The sequence below is a fragment of the Ochlerotatus camptorhynchus genome, unplaced genomic scaffold (assembly GCF_037179485.1).
Source record: "Ochlerotatus camptorhynchus isolate MF236.1 unplaced genomic scaffold, CSIRO-AGI_Acam_v1.1 ptg000089l, whole genome shotgun sequence".
NCBI lineage: Eukaryota > Metazoa > Arthropoda > Insecta > Diptera > Culicidae > Ochlerotatus > Ochlerotatus camptorhynchus.
Genome location: NW_027040579.1, coordinates 623,325 through 643,372, shown reverse-complemented (window position 1 = coordinate 643,372; position 20,048 = coordinate 623,325). Strand labels below are relative to the sequence as shown.

The 20,048-nt window shown below is 38.1% G+C and overlaps 1 protein-coding gene across 1 annotated transcript in view; it reads right to left on the bottom strand.

Annotated features, from left to right (window-relative positions):
• Eip63E (cyclin dependent kinase Eip63E) overlaps nt 1–20,048 on the bottom strand; it is a 503,378-nt gene that overhangs the window by 148,838 nt on the left and 334,492 nt on the right. The window contains exon 4 of the mRNA XM_065218552.1: nt 1,053–1,244. Coding sequence (XP_065074624.1) covers nt 1,053–1,244 — 192 coding nt within the window. The remainder of the gene's footprint in view (nt 1–1,052; nt 1,245–20,048) is intronic.

Sequence of the window (20,048 nt, the reverse complement as noted above, 5' to 3'; positions counted from 1 at the left end):
TGGTTGGAAATTTCGTGAACATTTCATAAATTCTACAAAATGGGTTGATTGTTTAACATATCAGTTCGACAGTATTCACCAAAAACAAGCGGTGTGGGTGTAACAAATGTTTTCATGTAGGTTGAACCCAAGTAACAATTGAAGCTGAACAGCAAGAACTAATGTTGATTATTGGCTGGTTTGAGGTGTAGAGAGCAGATTAGTTACACACTGAATATAAAAATTTATTATTAGTGCATGCAGCCAATTTTTTACTGAATCTCAATAAGTAAGCTGAACTGGAGACTTAACACTTCACAAATCAGCTTAGCACTGCACATAGAACATTGATAAGTGTCCATGCCCCATACAAAATAAAAAAAAATATTTGGATTATTGTCCACAAAGGACTTAACGTTATTTTTTTTAAAATCTTTATCAGACTTAAAGTGAACATTGTATACGATAGATGATTATAGTATTGATAAGTTCCGTTATAGTACGGCAGTGTGAAAATTGTATGTAGAAAGTAGAAAACAAACGACAATTTGAGGAAAGTACGAATCGGATCGAGCATTCCTTTTACCAAACCATACCATACAGTTTTCACACTGCCGTACTATAATGAAACTATCAATTCTACACTTTCATCTCCTCATCTATCGTATAAAATGTTCACTTTAAGTCTGATATTGACGTTAATCATCTCCAACTAAATAATGTTTAGTCCTGTTAAATATATTACAGATACTAAAATCCAATTGCTCTCGCAGATTGGTAAGCAGTTCTACAAATATGTAATGCAAAGGCAGTGGGTTCCTGATACAATTATTCTAAAATATATGAGAAGGCTGAACAAGAGCTGAAATAGCCTATTTTTTATGCCTTAATAAGCTTAACATTGAAACTATTGCTAAACTTTTTGGGCTGGTAAAATCACCAAAAATCATATGTTCTAAAGCTGAATATAAGTTAACGAAGTTTGAATTCAACAGTTATTCAAACTAAGGCTGAACTGAAATCATTGGCAAAATGCTTGTAACTTAAAATAACATAAACTTCTGTCTACTTACGTTTGCTGTACGTTTTGTCGACCGGAATGTTTCCATTTGGTTCCAATCGGTCCAGATACTCCTCGGAGGTGTAACCATTGAAGGGCACTTTACTGCCACGATTGTGACCATGTCCGTGGTGGTGGTGCAGGTGGTGAGGATGATGGTGGTTGTTTTGCTGTGTGCTGTCGTCGTTCTCTTCCCGTGATATCGCTGGAAGGGAGAAAACAAAATGGAACAAGACCAAAAAACAAATCAGTAATCAAAAATTTAGATCAGGTTGCAAACGATTTGACGAAATAATTTCTTTGTCTCTGTGGCACAGGTAGGTAGACATGGATAACAACCTAAAGCCGTTGGAGCGAAAACTCCATCAGCTCAAAATGACAGACATTCTCCGGGCATACCAGACACTGATAAAATCGATATCAATTTGCGCTGTTCAACGAAGAACAAAAAAGATAAAAAATACACAGTAAACCACACATGTGGAATTCGATGTGTCAAGGTTTGGATCGCATGGCGGTAGGCAATCCCATGGTGAATGGAAGCGTGACGAAGAGTTCAGCTGTGTTATTGTGTTTCCATCCCAGCTCGTAGGTGTTGATCGATACTTAAACGAGGATAGAATGATTACCACGAAAATTTTGGCCTACGTCATAATTTGGACACATCGATTTTCCTTTTTTACTACATAAACATCAGTTCCATAATACTAATTAACCGTAAATTAATGATTCATTTGATATTAATGGCTTTAAGATCATTTCTTCCGGAATAAATCCAATTTTCTATATCGATAAACACAGGATCAAATATCTCACAGGGATTGAGACAAATGGCGAACTATGAAAACGAGAACATGATTCAATTGAAAATTATGTCCTTTGATGTGTCCTCTTTCATATGTGGAAATTGAATTAGGATTTATCTACACATCAAAGACTAACATCGAACAGGGATTAACGGATACAGATTTCTATTTCTGCCGCCGTCGTGTGGGCGAACAAGTTTTATCTTCAATGTTTACGAAAGCTCTCCGGTATCAATCTTGAGGAGAGCTAAATTTGGAATTCAGCTCAATTCCGTCTCCATGGCCAAGCTTAAATTGATTGATGGTTGTCCCTGGTACAGCTACATAAAAAAAGTTCATAAAACTGAAATGAACTGCCGCCGCGCCGTACCTAGATCAATCCATCATCATTACGTAAACCACTGCGACCACACCTTTTCTTCATGCTGCATCACGAAAACAAGCGAGCTTTCTTCTAAAGCTTGTGTGCCTGTCGCTGCATAATGGTGGACGGTGATGCTGATGATGACATCACAATCGCTTCGTGCTGAAAAGTGAACAAAAAGAAACAGTAGATAGATATACAAGAGTAGCAGAGCAGAGCAGAGCAAGCCCAAGCGATCCTTCCACCCATTTACCGGTGATTTCGCACGCCATCATCACCGTCTACAGCGGAAGTGCTTCATATTCTTGGGTACATTAATGATTTAAGGAATGGAATGAATAAAAAAAACCTAAATTCATCCACCTATGGTGACATCTGACCCTTCTTAGTAATAGAAATTTGAGGTATCGCATGATGAAAGCCAGAAACTGGCCACTTCTCCGGGTACACCCGGAACATGTCCGGATGTGGCCAGGGTGGACCTTAGCACTCTAAATGACTACCATTGAAGTGGTTTTAGGTTTCTCATGTGATTTGAGGCATCACATGATGGATTTTGACCCTAGTGGTACCCGGAACATGGTCGGGTGTGACCAGTGTGGTCCTGGGCGCTCCAAATGACTACAATTGACCTGGTTTTTGAATTCTCATGTCATTTGATGTGTCACACGATGGGTTGTATAAGGGGCCTCCCTTAGCTCAGTCGGTAAAGGCGCAGCTACAAAGCAAGACCATGCTGGAGGTGGCTGGGTTCAATTCCCGGTCCGGCCTAGGAATTTTTCGGGTTGGAAAATTTCTCGACCTATGACTGGACTAGCTTGCCACACAATTATACTAATGCAAAAATGGTACAGACATCGCAAGCTCTCAATTAATAACTGTGGAAGTGCATCTAGAACACTAAGTTGAGAGCACGCAATAAGCTAATATGCGATATGCAATAAGCTTGAAATGCGAAGAAGAAAAAAAAAACGATGGGTTGTATTTGTTTCAGGTTGAATTTAGTCTCATGGCCCATACAAACCGGAACATGGGTCGGAACAACGTTCTATGGGTCTACAGAATGCATCTAATACGGTTTACTGGTTGCCAAGAAAAACGACCTACAAATTTTTCGATACGGACACACTCACAAACACGCAAAACAAATGGCATGAACATAAAATGTAAATGTGGATTTCTTACATTCTCTGCATTATTTCTTACAACAAATGTAATGGCATTTCTTACAATGGACTGTAGCGTGCAAGCAAGTTTTTCTAGGATAAATATTTTCGTACAACATTTTCACGAGATGATTTTTCAGCCAGTGCATGTGGGCAAACAAACTTTTTTTAAATTGAGTTTAGATTATAAAATTACTTTAAATACTTTCCGAAGATCACATAACAGAATCTGTTCATGCGATGAAACATTGCAAATTCAGCATACTTTTAAACACACACACACACTCACAGACATTTTCCTATCTCGTCGATCAGAGTCGAAAGTCGGTTTGCCAAGCGATATGTATACCCTTCTCTGTAAGAATGGTAAAAATCTGGACATCTCTCTTCGCCGGGCTGACGCTTTTTCACACGTTTTTATGTTTCGAGTATTTCCGGTGCCAGGGTGCGATTCGCGAAATACGAAGGATGGTACTGCTACAGATAGTTTATAAATTCTTCTGGATGTGTAGGGGATGATGGGGTAAGATGGCCTCGCTAAGTTTGAAGTAAAATTTAACCAAAACTGTATAAAACTTCTGCGATAAATTTAGTCAATATTGATCTTTAGAGTAGTAGAGAAAATTTCGTTTATATTTGATGATGTTTTATCACGAACCCAAAAATAAAGAGGGAAAAATAAAAGGTAAAGGTTTAGGCGGATTGGTTAGTTAGCAGTAGTACCAATTTTTCTCACTAAGCGGCGCTAATGTGCAACTCAATTTCCTGTATAAAATATATCTTGAGATCTTTACTATTTAGAAAGTTTCCGTCTTCTGGAAAGTTGTTCCGATGATCAATGTCTTCTAATTTGTAGGCTGATTAGTTCAGAATTTTCTCACTACGTGATACTAGTCTATGTGTAGACTTCACGTAGATCATGAGGATTTCAAGATATAGCTTACAGGAGGTTGACATGTACACTACCGTCGTGTAGTGAGGGAATTCCAAATTTGCCTGTGCACTATCACCATTTGGAATGCTTTGATCATCTTATTTAAGCAGAAGAAATCCCGAACCTAGTTTTGTGAATTAACTACTATTGCGGATGTTCCCGATTTTATGGTGGATCCTCCATATCACAAATCCATACTTATGACAGATCTGCAAATGTTTTCTAAAAAAGCCTGATATATTTCAGAAACGAAATATTGCTATTTACTGCATTCCGTTTCAACCAACCAAAGGTGGCCGTCTTACCCCGACACATGCCAAACTGTATAAGCTTCTGTAATACCTCATAATTTAATGAAAACTGTATATTTTTCACTGTAAGTACATCGAACAGACTTGAGTTTTCCTTATAGTAACGTTACTTTTACATGATAAATGATATAAAAGCTCTAAAGCAAAAAATGCCGTTAACACTAATTAACAAATACAGGCCGGCGTCATACACGATGTTTGTTTTTTATATATATTTTGACGTTTCACTTGTTATCAAGCTAGAATGCGTTTTACACCACCAACTATACTATAGCAAAGAACTCAGCATCATTAATGTTATTCAAGAGTTGATTGTTTTAATAATGTAAAGGGTGGCCGTCTTACCCCGTCGTCCCCTGTTTATATATTTGTTGTTTCATCTTCGATAACATGGTACAGACTACTCTACCTAAAACAGTTTTTTTTTAATACTTTAAGTCAAAATCAAAATCAAAATTGACAGTGGCATCCGTTGAGGGCTGGCTCGCAGACAAGCGCCAAAAGGATTGTCAGAGCTGGTAGCAATCACTGCTGTTAACAATAGTGAATTTAGTGACCATTTTGATGAAATAAGTGAGCAAATAGTGACTTATAGTTGTAAAAATAGTGACTAAAAAGTGACCTAAAAGTAAATTTTAATGAAAACTCTTAGGAATTTCTGAGGAGCTTCAGAGGAAAATTCCAAGGGCATTCTGAGCATAATTTCATAAAGTTTTTGGGAGAAAACGACTCCAGAGCATAAGTCCTTGGATTTTTTTTTTGAAAATACAATTACAATTAAATCTCAGAATAACTCCAGGACATCTTCAAAGGAATTCGGGAGAGTTTGCCAAACAAATTATGAGAAGAAATCCAAGTAATTTGTGAGGAGAAATGCCAATGAATTCTTAGGAGACTTTCAATGTGAGTAGAATTCCAAGGGAAGGAGTGAGATTGAAAACGAAATCTGAAATGAATTCAATGAATATTCGGAGAATCTTTCGAAAGGGTTTCTTATTGTGGATAATTCCAAGGAAAACTAAAAGAAAATTGAATTCGGAGGATAGCACCAAAATTTTGAGGAATATTTCAATGGAAATCTCCGTAGAATATGGAATGGACTATTCTGAGGATTTCAGAACTACTTGAAAGTTCCCAATTTTTTCCTGAAGTTAATGAAACTGCCTTGAAGTTCTTTTGTAATTTGAGAAACTAGCCTGAGACTCACAATACTTCTCATAAAATTCTTAAACTTCCCTGAACTTTTCAGGACTTCCTAAAGTTTCCTAAATTTTTTCAATGATCATGGATCTCCTCTAAACGTTTAACAATTCGCTTAAGTTCTCTAAACTTCATTAAAATTTATGTGACTTCTCTAATGTTAACGGAACTGCTCTGAGGTTCTTTGTTCTTTTCTGAAATTCTCATAACTTCTCTAAAGTTTTAGCAGTTCTAATGAATCTTGTTGTATTGCACTGAATTTAATTGAACCGCCCTAAAAATGTTTAAGCTTCAGTGAGCTTCTGAACGTATTAACTTTTTAACGTCTCTGAAGTTATCTGAAAATCTGGGAACTGCTTTAAACTTCCCACTAATTTTCTGAAACTAAGGAAACTGGCCTCCCCAATGTTCATAAAAAGCCTGAAGTTCGCGGATCTCTCCTTAAGCACCATAGATTTCTATAATGTTCTCGAAATGTTTGTGAAGACCACAGTCCTTCTGTGAAGTTTTCGAAATTTTTCTTAATTTCTGGAACTTTTGTGCTACCGCAATTTTCATGGAATTAGAACGAAATAATTAATATAGTTCTATGATTTTCATTGTAGTTCTCAAGATTTTTTTTTAAGTTCACTTCCCTTAAATTATCGATACTTATTTAAAACTTCTTCAATAGTCTAGACTTTCCTGGTGGTATTTAAACTGCCTAAACGATTATTGAATTCCCTTAAAGTGCTCTAGACTGCCCTGAAATTTTCAGTATTTTTTAAGAACCCGTAACTTTACTGAAATTCAATTATTTGCCTTGAAGTTTCGACAATTTCCCATAAGTATTATAACCATTATAAACGGTCCCTTATTTTCCCTGAACTTATCAGTGGTTACCTGAAGTTCTCTTAATTTGTTTAATAATCCGGCAATTTATTTGATATATATTCATAATTCCCTGACGCTTCTGAATTCCCTGAGTTTCTCGCAACTTTTTTAAGGTTTCTACAATTTCTTTGAAATTGTTTGAACTGATCTTTGATTCTATAATCTGTCTTGATGTTCTCGACCCGAGTAGCACATTTTGTCAAAATAAGTTGCAGCAACTTGTTTATGACTGATGTGTGTTGTATAGAAGTTGCCAAAACCGATTTGTGACAAGCGTGCTACTAGGAGAAGCTTCCCTAAAACTTTCAATTCTATTGAAGATCTCGCTGCTCGGAAATGAATGGAATTCCCGTAAAAACCTTTAAATTTCCCTGAAATTCTCTGGACTTCTGTGAAGTTTCTGAAATATTTCTGAAGTTTTCATAAATTTTCTGAAGGGCTCTGTACTTCCCTGAAATTATCGGAACATCTAAAGGGTTCTCGGTTTTTTTTTCAGCACATCATGGAACTATCCTGATTTTTTCTAAATTTACGATTATAGATATTTTAACTGTTCTAAAAGTCTGGGGTAAAGCTACGGAAACTGCTCTTAAGGTCTAAAATTCCCCAAAAAAAATCTCTAGATCTAGCTTTTCTGAGGTACTTATAAACTTCTTAAAAAATTTGCACAATACCCCTCATGTTTTCTATATTTTTCAAGTTCTATTGACACCTGTGAAGTTCTCTGAAATTCTAGGAACATCATAAAAGTTCCCGAAAAATTTCGGATTCTAAATAATCCACATATTTTCAGCGTATTAACTTCCCTTATGTTCCCGCAGTTTGTTTATGGAGCTTAACTGAAATTCTCATCATTTCTTTTCATTACTCATTACTGCGCCAAAGTTCATACGAACTTGAAATAAATCATTTATTTTTTTCCTTGATTCTGGCACTTTGAAAATTTTCAATATCTTGAACTTGTACATGGAATACGAAACTTCAAGATATTGAATAATTTTAGATCTTGGAATTACTTAAATTGGGTAAGTTTTTTATAACTTTATTAAGTGAGAAATTAAATAAGTGATAAACCAACATTCAATGAATTTGATTGTAAAGCTGTTTCTTTAAAACTGATTGACATGTCTCAAAAACTTTTGGGTAAATTTCTGTTGTTTTTGATCTACAAAAAAAAACGAATATTTGCAACGCATTTAAAAATTTAGCTTTATTATAAACCTGGAATTTATCCGTTAAATACTGGAAAAACCTGGAAAAGTCAGATAATTTTATTTAGAAAAATGAATAGACACCCAATAGACACAATGTATAAGTTCGCTTCTAAATAAACTTAAATTTTGGGAGAATGATCAGGACATGATTGATAATCGATTAAGCCTGATGGAGTATAATCACTACTTTGAACCACTCTAATAGCTTTGGAATTCTCACACTACGTGCCGCTAGTGTGTATGTGAACATTAATTCTATGATATATATCCAGAGACCACGTCATAGACGCTTTGGGACAAAATTCGGCATTACTAAATTTTCATAATTTTATCCAAACTGCCTCGACAAGGAATCAAAAATATCTCCAAATGACAAAATGACAAGCGATCAACCGAATGATAACTCTATGTCAGAAGTACAAAGCAATAATGATATAATCTTCTTCCTTTTTATCATGACAAGCAGCCCGTGCAACACAGCTCACTCGGGGCGGTAGAAGGAAACGAGCAAATTGTTGGCAAGCTGCTTCACGAAGTAAAGCCGAAGATGATACACGTGTGTTAATGGGAATTTTTTGTTATGTCTTTTCTCGATTCAGATCAAGCTATATTCTCATCCGTGTGTATTGCAACAAAGCAGGCAAGCAATATATCATTATCCTTCCACCACTCCGATCGAGCTATGTTACAGAGCGAGTTTGTCATGGTAGTCGTAGCAACCGTTTTGTCTTTATGTGTTTGGATTCGCTGCGCCTAGACAATCTTCTTCTTATTATTATTAGTCTTCTTCGCATTTCTAGTTTATTGCTTATCGCATATTAGCTTCTTTCGTGCTCGCAACTTAGTGTTCTAGATGCATTTCCACAGTTGCTTGTACCATTTTTGCATTAGTATAATTGTATGGCAAGCAAGTACAATCATACTCTATGTATAATTGTGTGGCAAGCAAGTACAACCATACTCTATGCCCAGGGAACTCGAAAAATATTCCAAACCGAAAAATTGCTAGACTGGATCGGAAATCGAACCCAGCCACCACCAGCATGGTCTTGCTTTGTAGCTGCGCCTTTACCGACTGAGCTAAGGAGGACCGATACGCGTAGACAATAGTCCATATACCATTTTAGAAATTTATATGAACCGTAGACACTCTTTGTTATTGCAATAATCCTTAGATAATTCCCCATATTTTCTTTTTCCCTTACTCCTTTTCTTTATTGGGTTTATTTCAGGGACGTTAAGAAATTATTCAACCCGAAAAATTCGTCGACCGGACCGGGGATCGAACCCAGCATGCTCTTCCTTAATATATGCGCCTTTACCGACAGAGCTAAGGTACTCCTCCAGGTGATTATTACGCTCACACAAAGGCAGCTTACCACAGAATCCGGTCAACCGTGCTCTTGGGTCAAATCGGAAGCAACTCAACCGTAGAAAACGACACCTAGTGCTCTCCAATTTCAGTAGTCCGCAAAGAAAAAAGTTGTTCTTTCAGAAAACATGTGGACTCTTAGCAGCATTTCCCACCCAACCCGACAGCACTGGGCGACGACGACAACGCTGCAATGTGTGTTGTTAATACGTGAAGAATTATCATATTAGTATACTACAACATGCTCCTCCGATTTTGACCAACCTGCAAAGTTCGGACGTTTAAACACTGTTCCGGTTCTTGGTTTCGAAGCAGCTGATGAAAAATGGCATCAGCGAGGATGAGCTATCTCTTTTGCCGCGTGGCTACCAAACAATGTGGCTGTCCGCATGCGACCTGCCTCGTTCACCCGTGTGGGGGAAATTTTATGTGTGGGAAAAACTTTTCGACCGACACTTCAATAATTCCCATCTATCCTGGTGAGTCGTAAATAGTCTGAACAATTTCCTCGTTTGTTGTTGGCTGGGCTTGGTTCTTCTTTAACAAGCTTTATACCTTTCAACGACACCGTACTGACCATTGGCTTCTTGTTTTTGGTGGGAGGGCAGGAGTTATGTGGCTGGCATCTTATAGCTTGTTAATAAAACATGTGAGGATGGCTCGAATTTCCGCCAGCAGAGACGTGATTCCACTGCTAAACACCGTCTGGGGAGGATCGAGTTTTGTCCTGTTTCTTACTATTTTTCGCTGTCGACATCACCTGGCCGAATGGAGAAACGTCTCATGACGTTACTACCCATGACGTTCTCGGTTGCCGTGGATAAAAACCCTTACAGACCACGTGGCCAGGCTTTGGCATGCTCCATTTTTTGCACAAATTGCTCATTTGTTAATAACTCTGCACTCACTGAACGTTTGTGGTTCCTATAGGCGAAGACAACATATCAAAAAGACTGACAACTTTGCCAGAATTCAAGCGACAGATACAGTAGCGCTCTGTTTGAGCGACGGTGGAAGCAACGCATGGGAAAATGATCAAATACACACACCTTTCTTCTCGGGGTTTGAATCATTGCTACAAAATTTGATCCTAGTATTTACCATTGGGTGGTAGATGATGCAACTGTGCATATCTCATAGCGGACGTATGAGAAAACGTGTTGTCTTCGCTATAGGTACGTAGGGGAAATGTTGGCTTCGGCAATACCTTAACCTATTATCGTCAGGGGGGTAAACTAAGTCCTAGAGCACTCAAATTAGGCCAATAGTTGCTCTGAAACACAATGTATCCACATGCCAAAATTGAGCTCTCAAGGACGTTGTATTAACCCTGACGATAATAGGTTAAGGTATTGCCGAAGCCAACTTTTCCCCTACAACATTGTAGATTTGTAATTAGACTGGTAACTTATTTGTGTGAATTAAAATGTTGTAATTTAACTACTTTGTGCATGTCCACAGTGAACTCTGATCCTCTACTCTATCAATTGCTTAAAGCAAAACCAAGTTTCATCAACTGAGTGAAAAGTTATTAACAGAAGAACAATTTGTGTAAAAAAAAGTGAGCATGTCAACCCCGCACGTGGCCGTGTCTGCAGATGATCGTAGTTAAATTAACAATCTCGGAAATGTTGCAAGTCGCTGAATGACTCCAAGTTGCCATAATTATTAGATAACCGGCAATGTCGTAACTTAAAAGCTTCTTCTGTTACGCGGCGAGAAAAGTACTAAACTAAACTACTTCCTCTTTTCCAGAGTGAATTGAAACGTAAAGCGGGGGAAGGGGAGATGACGACAGCCCTGGGGAGAACAATGGGGCGTAAAATTTAATAACACCCACCCTTGCGCTTCTACATCTGTGGGTGTTAATAAGATTGCTTGAGACTCCACTCGAGGTTGAAATGCTAATGATGATACGGACGCAGAAAGTGAAAGTACGATTGTGTACGAGCGTTTAACTAACTAGGTATCTCTGTATAGCAAAGTTTGCTGCTTCAGCTACATTTCCGCAGGGTTGTAGAGCATCTGTATCTATCATCGTTTCGGCAGCGCTAACGGTGTAAATTCGGAAGCATCCCTAGTTGCAGCAGCATAGTTCAGCGACAATGGATGAAGTGTAGATATGCCACCATCGCAGTGGTTGAGTTGTTTGTTGATTTTATGAGCAATTACACTTCGGAGTTTGTCAGATTCTCACATTAGAGACAATGATGGATTGAGTTTGTTCGACAGATAGAGCAGATGCGTCACACTGATATTTTGCTTTTTAGATTCATCCAGGTGAATGTAAAACTTTGTCATACGGAGAAAGTTTGAGTTCATCGGACGGTCTGGGGTTGAAAATTTTCAGTCAGCTTAAATTTGTTGTTAAAAAAAATCTGATAATTTCTTATTATTTACTGACAGATGATTTTTTCAAATGAAATGAAAATTAACGTATCCAATGTTCGATCAGTTCAACACGACAAAAGGTTGAATCGAAAAGAAAGTCGAAGGGATGAAAGGTCCAATGAAATTTATAGGGGCAAAAGGGAAATGGATAAAAGGTCCAAAACTTTGAATGGAAAAAAGTTCGAATGGACGAAAGATCGAAATGGACAAAAGGTCGAATGAAGTTCAGTAGCTTTTACCTGACAAAAGACTGCTCATGTTTAAAAGGAGTTAATTCCAAGAGAGGGAAAACACTTTCGAGTAGTTCAGTTCCCAAGTAGCATTGCAAGCTTTATAGAGGTTTTGTAGCATTCTACAAACCTAAATCGTGGTCTAAAGAACCCTCATAAAACCAAAATTGTTACTTGGGTTAGGTTGTTAAAAGTCTAAGCTTGATTAGCTGGCTTTACTAAACATATTGTCTTTTCAACCTTTTAATCTTTTTATTTTTTTAACCACCAAAAGTAATTTGGTCTTTTTGACTTTTCAGACCTTTTGTTCATTTCAATGTTTTGAGCATTTGAACTTTTGTCCATTTAGATCTTTTGTCAATTCGAACATTTATCCATTCGACCAGTTCCAGCCCAGTTCCAGAGGTAGTTCCAGCCCAAATAGCAATAACTAAGAAATTTTAGATTTGAACTTCTCTGATTTGTATTAAATTTGACATAATTGTTTGTTATGGGCAATCATTCCCATTTGTGTTAAAATTAGGTAATTCTGCTTAACACTGTTTTTTCATAATGACATTAATTTTTTTTAATAAATAGTAGCACGAAAACATCACTCATAATCGAAATCAGGTGCTCAGCACCAATGCTACCGATGCCAGGGAGGCACACTATGACCCTACCTAACGACCCATCAACTATGACCTACTATGACACTATGACCCTACCAACTTACAAGGCCACTGAGGCCCTTACATCAAAACAACCAATATAATTGAGTCTTCGATTGAGATATTGTGTTTACCGTTCAATCCTGGTGGCGGCCTCAACTATGCCGACGAAGACTGTCACGTGAAGTGAAACATTACTACGAAGATGACAGCAAAGAACTCATTCTGACTCAATGACCTCTCTGGAAGGATTCAAACATTTCCCATCGCAATCGGTCGGCTAGCAACGACGATCAAATCATCCAGCAAATCAAGGAAACATTTGAGGCGACTGCTGATAGTAATGAGAAGTATCGGATTCTTACTACTTTACCCAAAAGCTGGTCAGCTTACAAAATTACGCAGAAATTTCCAGTTTCTCGATTCATGGCAAATGGCATTATGATATAACCAGAGGAAAAATCTAGCAGATCTTCATTAGACGATGATATCTCATGTTCGCGATGTTTTCAATAATGACAAAATAAGTCGTGCATGTCGGGGAAAAAAGGATTATGTTATAAAAACTAATGAAGGAGGTAAATTTAATGTGCAGCGCAGACTAGTGCTGTGTAATTTTCAAGAGGCATATTCTATTTTTAAAGAACAATTTCTCGCAATAAATCGGGTTTTCTATGTTTGCGAGCAATTCTCCTAAGCACTAAATACCGTATGCGTATGCATTTATCATCAGGAAGTTAAATTAATGTTAAAAACTCTTCAAGACAGACATTTTCATCCACCCGGTGTGTGTTTGTTGATAAAACGTGAACAATCTTTTTCTTCAGAACTCATTACAATTATTTGTGACGGTCGTATTGAATTATCAAAATACAAGCAGATCGGTGAATGATGGATCAGGTAGAAATAGAAGCACAAGAATTTGTGGATACTTTTTTTGGAAAATTATACGATTTATTGCCACATAATTTCATCGCTGAACAACAAGAAAACTATTTTAAATACTTAGAAAATAACTTACAGCTCACATAGTGCATTGAAATTTGTGATTTTTCAGAAAATTATTCAATTGTTGTACAGGATGCTGTGCAAGGATTTTATTGGGCAACACACAGTACACTATTCATCCTTTTGCGAAGAATGAATCAAAGGATTTAAAGTTTTCAATTTTCATAACAATTGTTGAGTTCACCAAGCACAATCAGTTCGATTATTTATAGATAACTTTATAAACTTCCATAACAAAAGAGAAAACAAATTAGTATATTAAAACTCATTTGACCTTAAGTCTCATATTTTTTTTCTGCACAGCCTTTCATTTGCTGAATACAGATCGAAAATTGGTCAGGTAGTTAAAAAGTTATGAATTTCCAAAATTGGGTAGGGGAAATGGATGTAATGTCGCCGAAATGCCCCTAATTTGGGCCCATACATAAATTCAGCAATCGACTAAATTTTCGGGTCTAAAAGTTATCGATAAAGAACAAATATACAAGGTTTAAGCGAAATCAGAGCCAGTGATGCAAAATTTCATGACACTCACATGATACTCGTCTTCGCATCAACCGACTATCGTTGACAGATCGTTTTGTCACGCAGTGAGAGTTAGAGCCATGGCAAACAACAATCACCAGTAATGGTCGCTGCTCACAAGAAAAACGTTACACTCGCTGCTGATGATGAAAAGCACAACGAAAACAGTGAAGACTTCTGCAGTACGATCATGAGAAAAAGCGAAACAACAGAAGAAAATGAAAACAATGCCTACGCATTCCAAGTTCGTCTCGGCAGGCGTGACTGTGTGAGTTACAAACAAAGCAGGAACCATGACACGGAAGCTGTTGGGTTAACTCACCAACACACTCACATAAGCAAGCAAAGCAGCAACTGCTTCAAAACGAGCACAGATGAGTCTCATGATTGTCGGGAATGACCAGATCGGTGATGGATCACAACAGAAGACGACATTCATCAGTTGCTTTTCACTTCTTTCGTCAACTTGATGGACGGTCATGGAGAGAGCTTTCACGAGCACATTGATAGGAATGTACAAAGCGTTACTACCATCAGCTGTTTGGCGATAGTGATTGTGATAGGTCGCAACTCTGATCAGAGCACACTCTTTCGGTAGTACTTTGTTCCATGGAATTGCTGTATATAGATTTTTTATTTGACAATTATTACTAAATTTTTCTCTTATTACATGGGCGCCTACAGGTTGAATTCACGCAATCATCGATAAAACCTGTATCACCAACAATCCTAAAACTACTTTTGACCCCTGGAGTTCACTTAGACCCAGATAGAGATGAACTAGCCTAAGGCTAAAAATCTCTTTAATAAAGTTTAAAAAAAAATACTTAGACCCAGAGGGGACAAGCCTAAGCTCCGAGCTGCTGGTTTTAAGCCAATGGAGCTTTTGGGATGGGCACTAAAAAATCTTTTGTCTCCCGAGCCCCAGGACGTTATGTATGGAGAACTTTCAGATGCATACGAAGGCGGTAATGTCGTCTGACCTCACTGGGGAATTAGTAGGAATAAACAGAAAATGGTTGAAGGCATGTTCTGGCTATGCGGTAATCCGCCTGAATACACGATTTTGTAGCCGGAAAGTCGACCAGCGTCTTACGGTTGAAGATGATCAATGCTGTGGTCAGTTGTTAACGGAATCGTGAAAGTTTCCTGAATGGAACCGGGAATCGAAGCCGTCTTGAAAGTGTACCTTTATTGAACCGGCAACCGGCAGGCCCCAATTCTATCAATAATTCGGAAAACGGAACGCAATCATATCAAATCGTTCCTCTATTTAACCACACCGCAAAAATAATCCAGAACACGTTTTCAAGAAAACACCACCACGAGAAAAAAAAATACTTTCCATGAATAGAATAGTGTCCTTCAAATTCCTCACCATTGCAGCTGTCTGCTCCAGTGCACTTGGCTCTTGAAACTAACGCCACTAGCAGCGCTCACCGTGTTCCATGTTCCGAATGAACAGGACTCTATATCGATGCATAACCATGGCTTGGAACAGGCGTGTCGTTAGCTCATAATCATGAACAACCCCGGCACCAAGAAAAGGGGAGGTCTCTGGCAAACTCGGGGGGTACAGTACGTAGCTATCGACCAAGCGAGGAAGCCCTCCTATACCTATGAATGAATAATCATCTCCACGGGGCAATCAGGAGTGCCATACCGTATCATCGTCGACGTTGCCTGTTTTCCATGTAGATGCTTTCCTGCCCGGTCAGTGGCAGCCGTAGGACTGCGGTGGTAAAACTAAAACAACACTCAAATTGCCATATCATCCCCCTTCAGGATGATTTTTTCTGCTCTTCGGTCGGTGTGGCCCTTTCTCTGTGCCAACATTATCGGATGATGGGAAAACTGGGTCAATTACTTGCATAAACTACGCGGTAAACTGGCCGGATTTTATTCCTTGTTTTTTTTTCTTGCCTACCGGTTGTTGTTTTTTTTTCTGCTAGGCGCTATAGTGTACCGGAACAGAGGAAGGATGAAAACGAGAGTAATTTAAATTTAAATTGGAACTAGCTGTTCAACTGCCGTGTGGTTTACTACCGTTCGTACTGCTGCTGTTGCTGCTACTGGTTCTGGGCGTACATTTTTGAATCAGGTTGAGAGTTCTGCTACTGCTGTCATGGTCGCTTTCAAGTACCCATTTTCCAGTAGAAGTAGGTATCCTGCACATGCACTTGCTTCTCTAATGGAGAGGAAGGAAGCAGGAAAAGTATAAAGTGGATCATGTTTGTTTGGTGGTTTCTCTGACGTTGGATGCCAGCTTTTTACACACATGACCAACCGACCGACCAACTACTGGGTCAAGTGGTTTGACTGGAGAGCATCCAATATTTGCTTTATTTCTAGTTCATGGTTTCCCTGGAGAAATGAATACCTAGTTTTATATTTTAAATTAAAATTCACTAGGGTGACTGGTTGCGCTGAATCCCGGGAAAATCCTATTTTGATTGGATGTTGATGGATTGGATTCTTATGCCTTCTCGAGACATGTAAACAACGCCTCCTCGACAGTGTGCGCTATCACGTTTTTATAAGAAAAAGAAACACCTATCTAGATACTCAGAAAACGTGTAACCAACAATGAAAACTTTCACGCTTATGCCGTGTTACACACAAAAAAGGGCCCAAGATGAACGGGAGAAATAACTCTCAATGATGTGTCACACCTTAAATGCAAGGAAACGCCCTGCGACTTTTCACACCTTTGGATGCATTGCATACATAGTTGATGGAAGTGGTTTGACGTGCCGCAGTGCGTATCGTACCATGTTCATATTGCCTCTGACTTCTGCTGTTCCTGGAGATCAGAAATTCTTTACATGGATAGGGGAAGTACAGAAACATGTAATACCGTCTGGCAAACACACAACACATACGTACAATTGAAAGTTGATATTCTGAAGAGTTTTATAACTCACGAAACGAAAGTTATAAATAACTCTAGCATCTAATAGAGCAAAGTGGTGCTGTCGATATGCGTGTATGAGTCTAAATTCATGAAAAATTGGAATTTGAAATATTTTTTTATCATTGGACGCATTTCGCACCAAATCGTATTCGGAGCTGGCAGCACCTTCTCAAATTTCAATGAAACTTTCTGGATGTGTGGATCTTGACTAAATAAGCCACTTTGCATATACTTAGTTTTTCCAAAATGTATCTTGACTAACTTTTGAGAAGGCCAAACTTTTTTTGCCGATTTTTTTCAACAAAAAAAATATATAGAAAAATGACAACTCCTACAAAAATGTGTTTTATCGATGGAAAAAAATTATAACAAAAACTTTTTCATGTCTGAACTGATTTTTTTTTTTTTTTGATTAGCCATTTTCACACAAAACTAAACCAGTGAAGCTCAAAATCATGTCAGAATCCAATGAAGCTCAATTTGCTATTCAATTTTGTCTTAGTTCACTTTGATTAATTGAAAATTAAAAAGGGGTAGCCAAATCGTATACGGCATTGGCAGCACCCTCTCTGAGTTCAATAAAACTTTCTGGAATGTAGACCTTGTCAAAAAATTATTCCTTTATTTTGTTGTCTACAACTGAGGCAAAATCTGATAATATGTGAGAGAAATAAGACAAGATTTTTCATGTATCATTTATTTATAAATTTTCAATCGTTTAACCCTATTTTCATACATGCTATTTTTTCCTTTTTCCAATCATGTTAAATATTTTTGGTTCATCTTCTGAATTAGAATACCTTTTTGCCGCTACTTTGTCACCAGTTATAGGCAAGGTTGCAAATACTCATTTCAGCTAAAACAATGTTTTTCTAAATTATGAATTAATTAGATGTCATGATCAAATTTTGAATTGGTAGGATACAAGAAGAGGTTGCAAAGAATGTGTTTGACATATTACACCTGTTTATTTCACTTCATGAGAGTCACAATCAGCGATTTTTCACAAACTCACTCACTCACTCACTCACTCACTCAGCGATCAGCAAATCGCTGATTGTGACTCATAGAAAGCAAAATTTACAGGTTTTATGTTTCCAACGCATACTTTGTAACCTCTTCTTGTAAGTTACAAGTAAAACATGCCATCATACCATCTTTTGGTTTTATTATTCCGAAAAACATTATTTTAGCTGAAATGAGTATTTGCAACCTTGGTTATAGGATTATTTATGTTTGCACAACATTTCAATCCTTTGAGCTTTAATTTACTACTTTGGTCCATGATAATAATTCTACTAAAACTTGTCTTCACAACTTTCGTTATCATATTGACTGCTGTTTGTATGAAATAAACCTTAGTTTTATAGTGTTCATAGTTAGAATGAAGTGGTAGGTATATAATGTTACTGGTTTAGGTATACATAACAGAAGGGCATATATAATTATGATGCGATACGTTGACTTCCCAAATCGCTGTTGATTCGAAAGAAGATCTCAATTTAAATTTTATTCATACCTAATTCTTTATGGATAATTTGAGCTAAGAATGCTAAGTTGCTATAGAAGTATCGGATTTTTCCTCAGTAGTAGACTATGTAATCAATTATATTATTTTCTAATGATATAAGACCTTTTCATATAGAATTCTCGATTAATCCAAGTGATTAACTGCTGATTAGACAAAATTGAGCTTCATTGGGTTCTGAGATGATTTTGAGCTTCACTGGTTTAGTTTTGTGTGAAAATGGTCCGTTAAAAAAAACATTTTCCGTTACCATTTGAAGTTTATATGGAAATTGCTATCGGAAAACCAATTTTTTTGCTCATATATAACTAACAAGTCACCATTTCGTTTTGCATTAAAAAATGATAAATTTACTAACTTTCAGCTACAGCTTTGTTCAAGACCACTTTTCGATAAAATGTAAGGAACAAAATGTATTAGTGATTCAAGCCACTGTTGTCTTATGATTATGCTCAATCAACTGTTTAGCAGGCAACAAGGGTTTTTCTTGCGCGTAGAATAGAGCACAACATCATGGCTACCAGATCAGCTATGGCAGATTGGACTTTCGTGTCTGCTATTCAACATCGCGTTAGAAGGTGTGATCAGAAGAGCTGGGATAGACACGAGTGGCACGATATTCAGGAAGTCCATCCAGCTCCTTGGCTTCGCCGATGACATTGACATTATGGCACGGAACTTTGAGATGATGGCGGAAACGTACATCAGACTGAAGGCTGATGCTAGGCGGATTGGACTAGCCATTAACGCATCAAAGACAAAATACATCAAAGGAAGAGGTTCTAGGGAAGACAATGTTAGCCTCCCACCCCGAGTTCAGATTGACGGTGACGAAATCGAGGTGGTAGATAATCTCGTGTATTTGGGCTCACTGGTGACCGCCGAAAATGATACCAGCAGAGAAATTCAAAGACGCATTATGGCAGGGAATCGTGCCTACTTTGGACTCCGGAGGACGCTCCGGTCGAAAAAATTCGCCGCCGCACGAAGTTGACTGTCTACAAGACGCTGATTAGACTGATGGTCCTCTACGGCCACGAGACCTGGACTATGCTCGTGGTGGACCAACGCGCCCTTGGTGTTTTCGAACGGAAGGTGTTGCGTACCATCTACGGTGGAGTGCAGATGGATGACGGAACGTGGAGGAGGCGAATGAACCACGAATTGCACCAGCTGCTGGGAAAACCATCCATCGTCCACATTGCAAAAATTGTAAAAATGCCGCACGACGACCCAGTGAAAATGGTTCTCGAAAGCGACCCAACAGGAACAAGAAGAAGAGGCGCGCAGCGGGCAAGGTGGATCGACCAAGTAGAAGGTGACCTGCGGACCCTTCGCAGACTACGAGGCTGGTGAACTGTGGCCATGGATTGAGTAGAGTGGAGACTACTTCTTCGGACAGCAGAGGACAACAAGGCCTTAGTCTGATTGGCAAGGTAAGTAAAGTTCCGTAAAGTTGTAGCTGAGAAAATTTTCCATAAGAATAGAAAATTTTCCATAAGAAAAGGCTAGAAGACAATGAA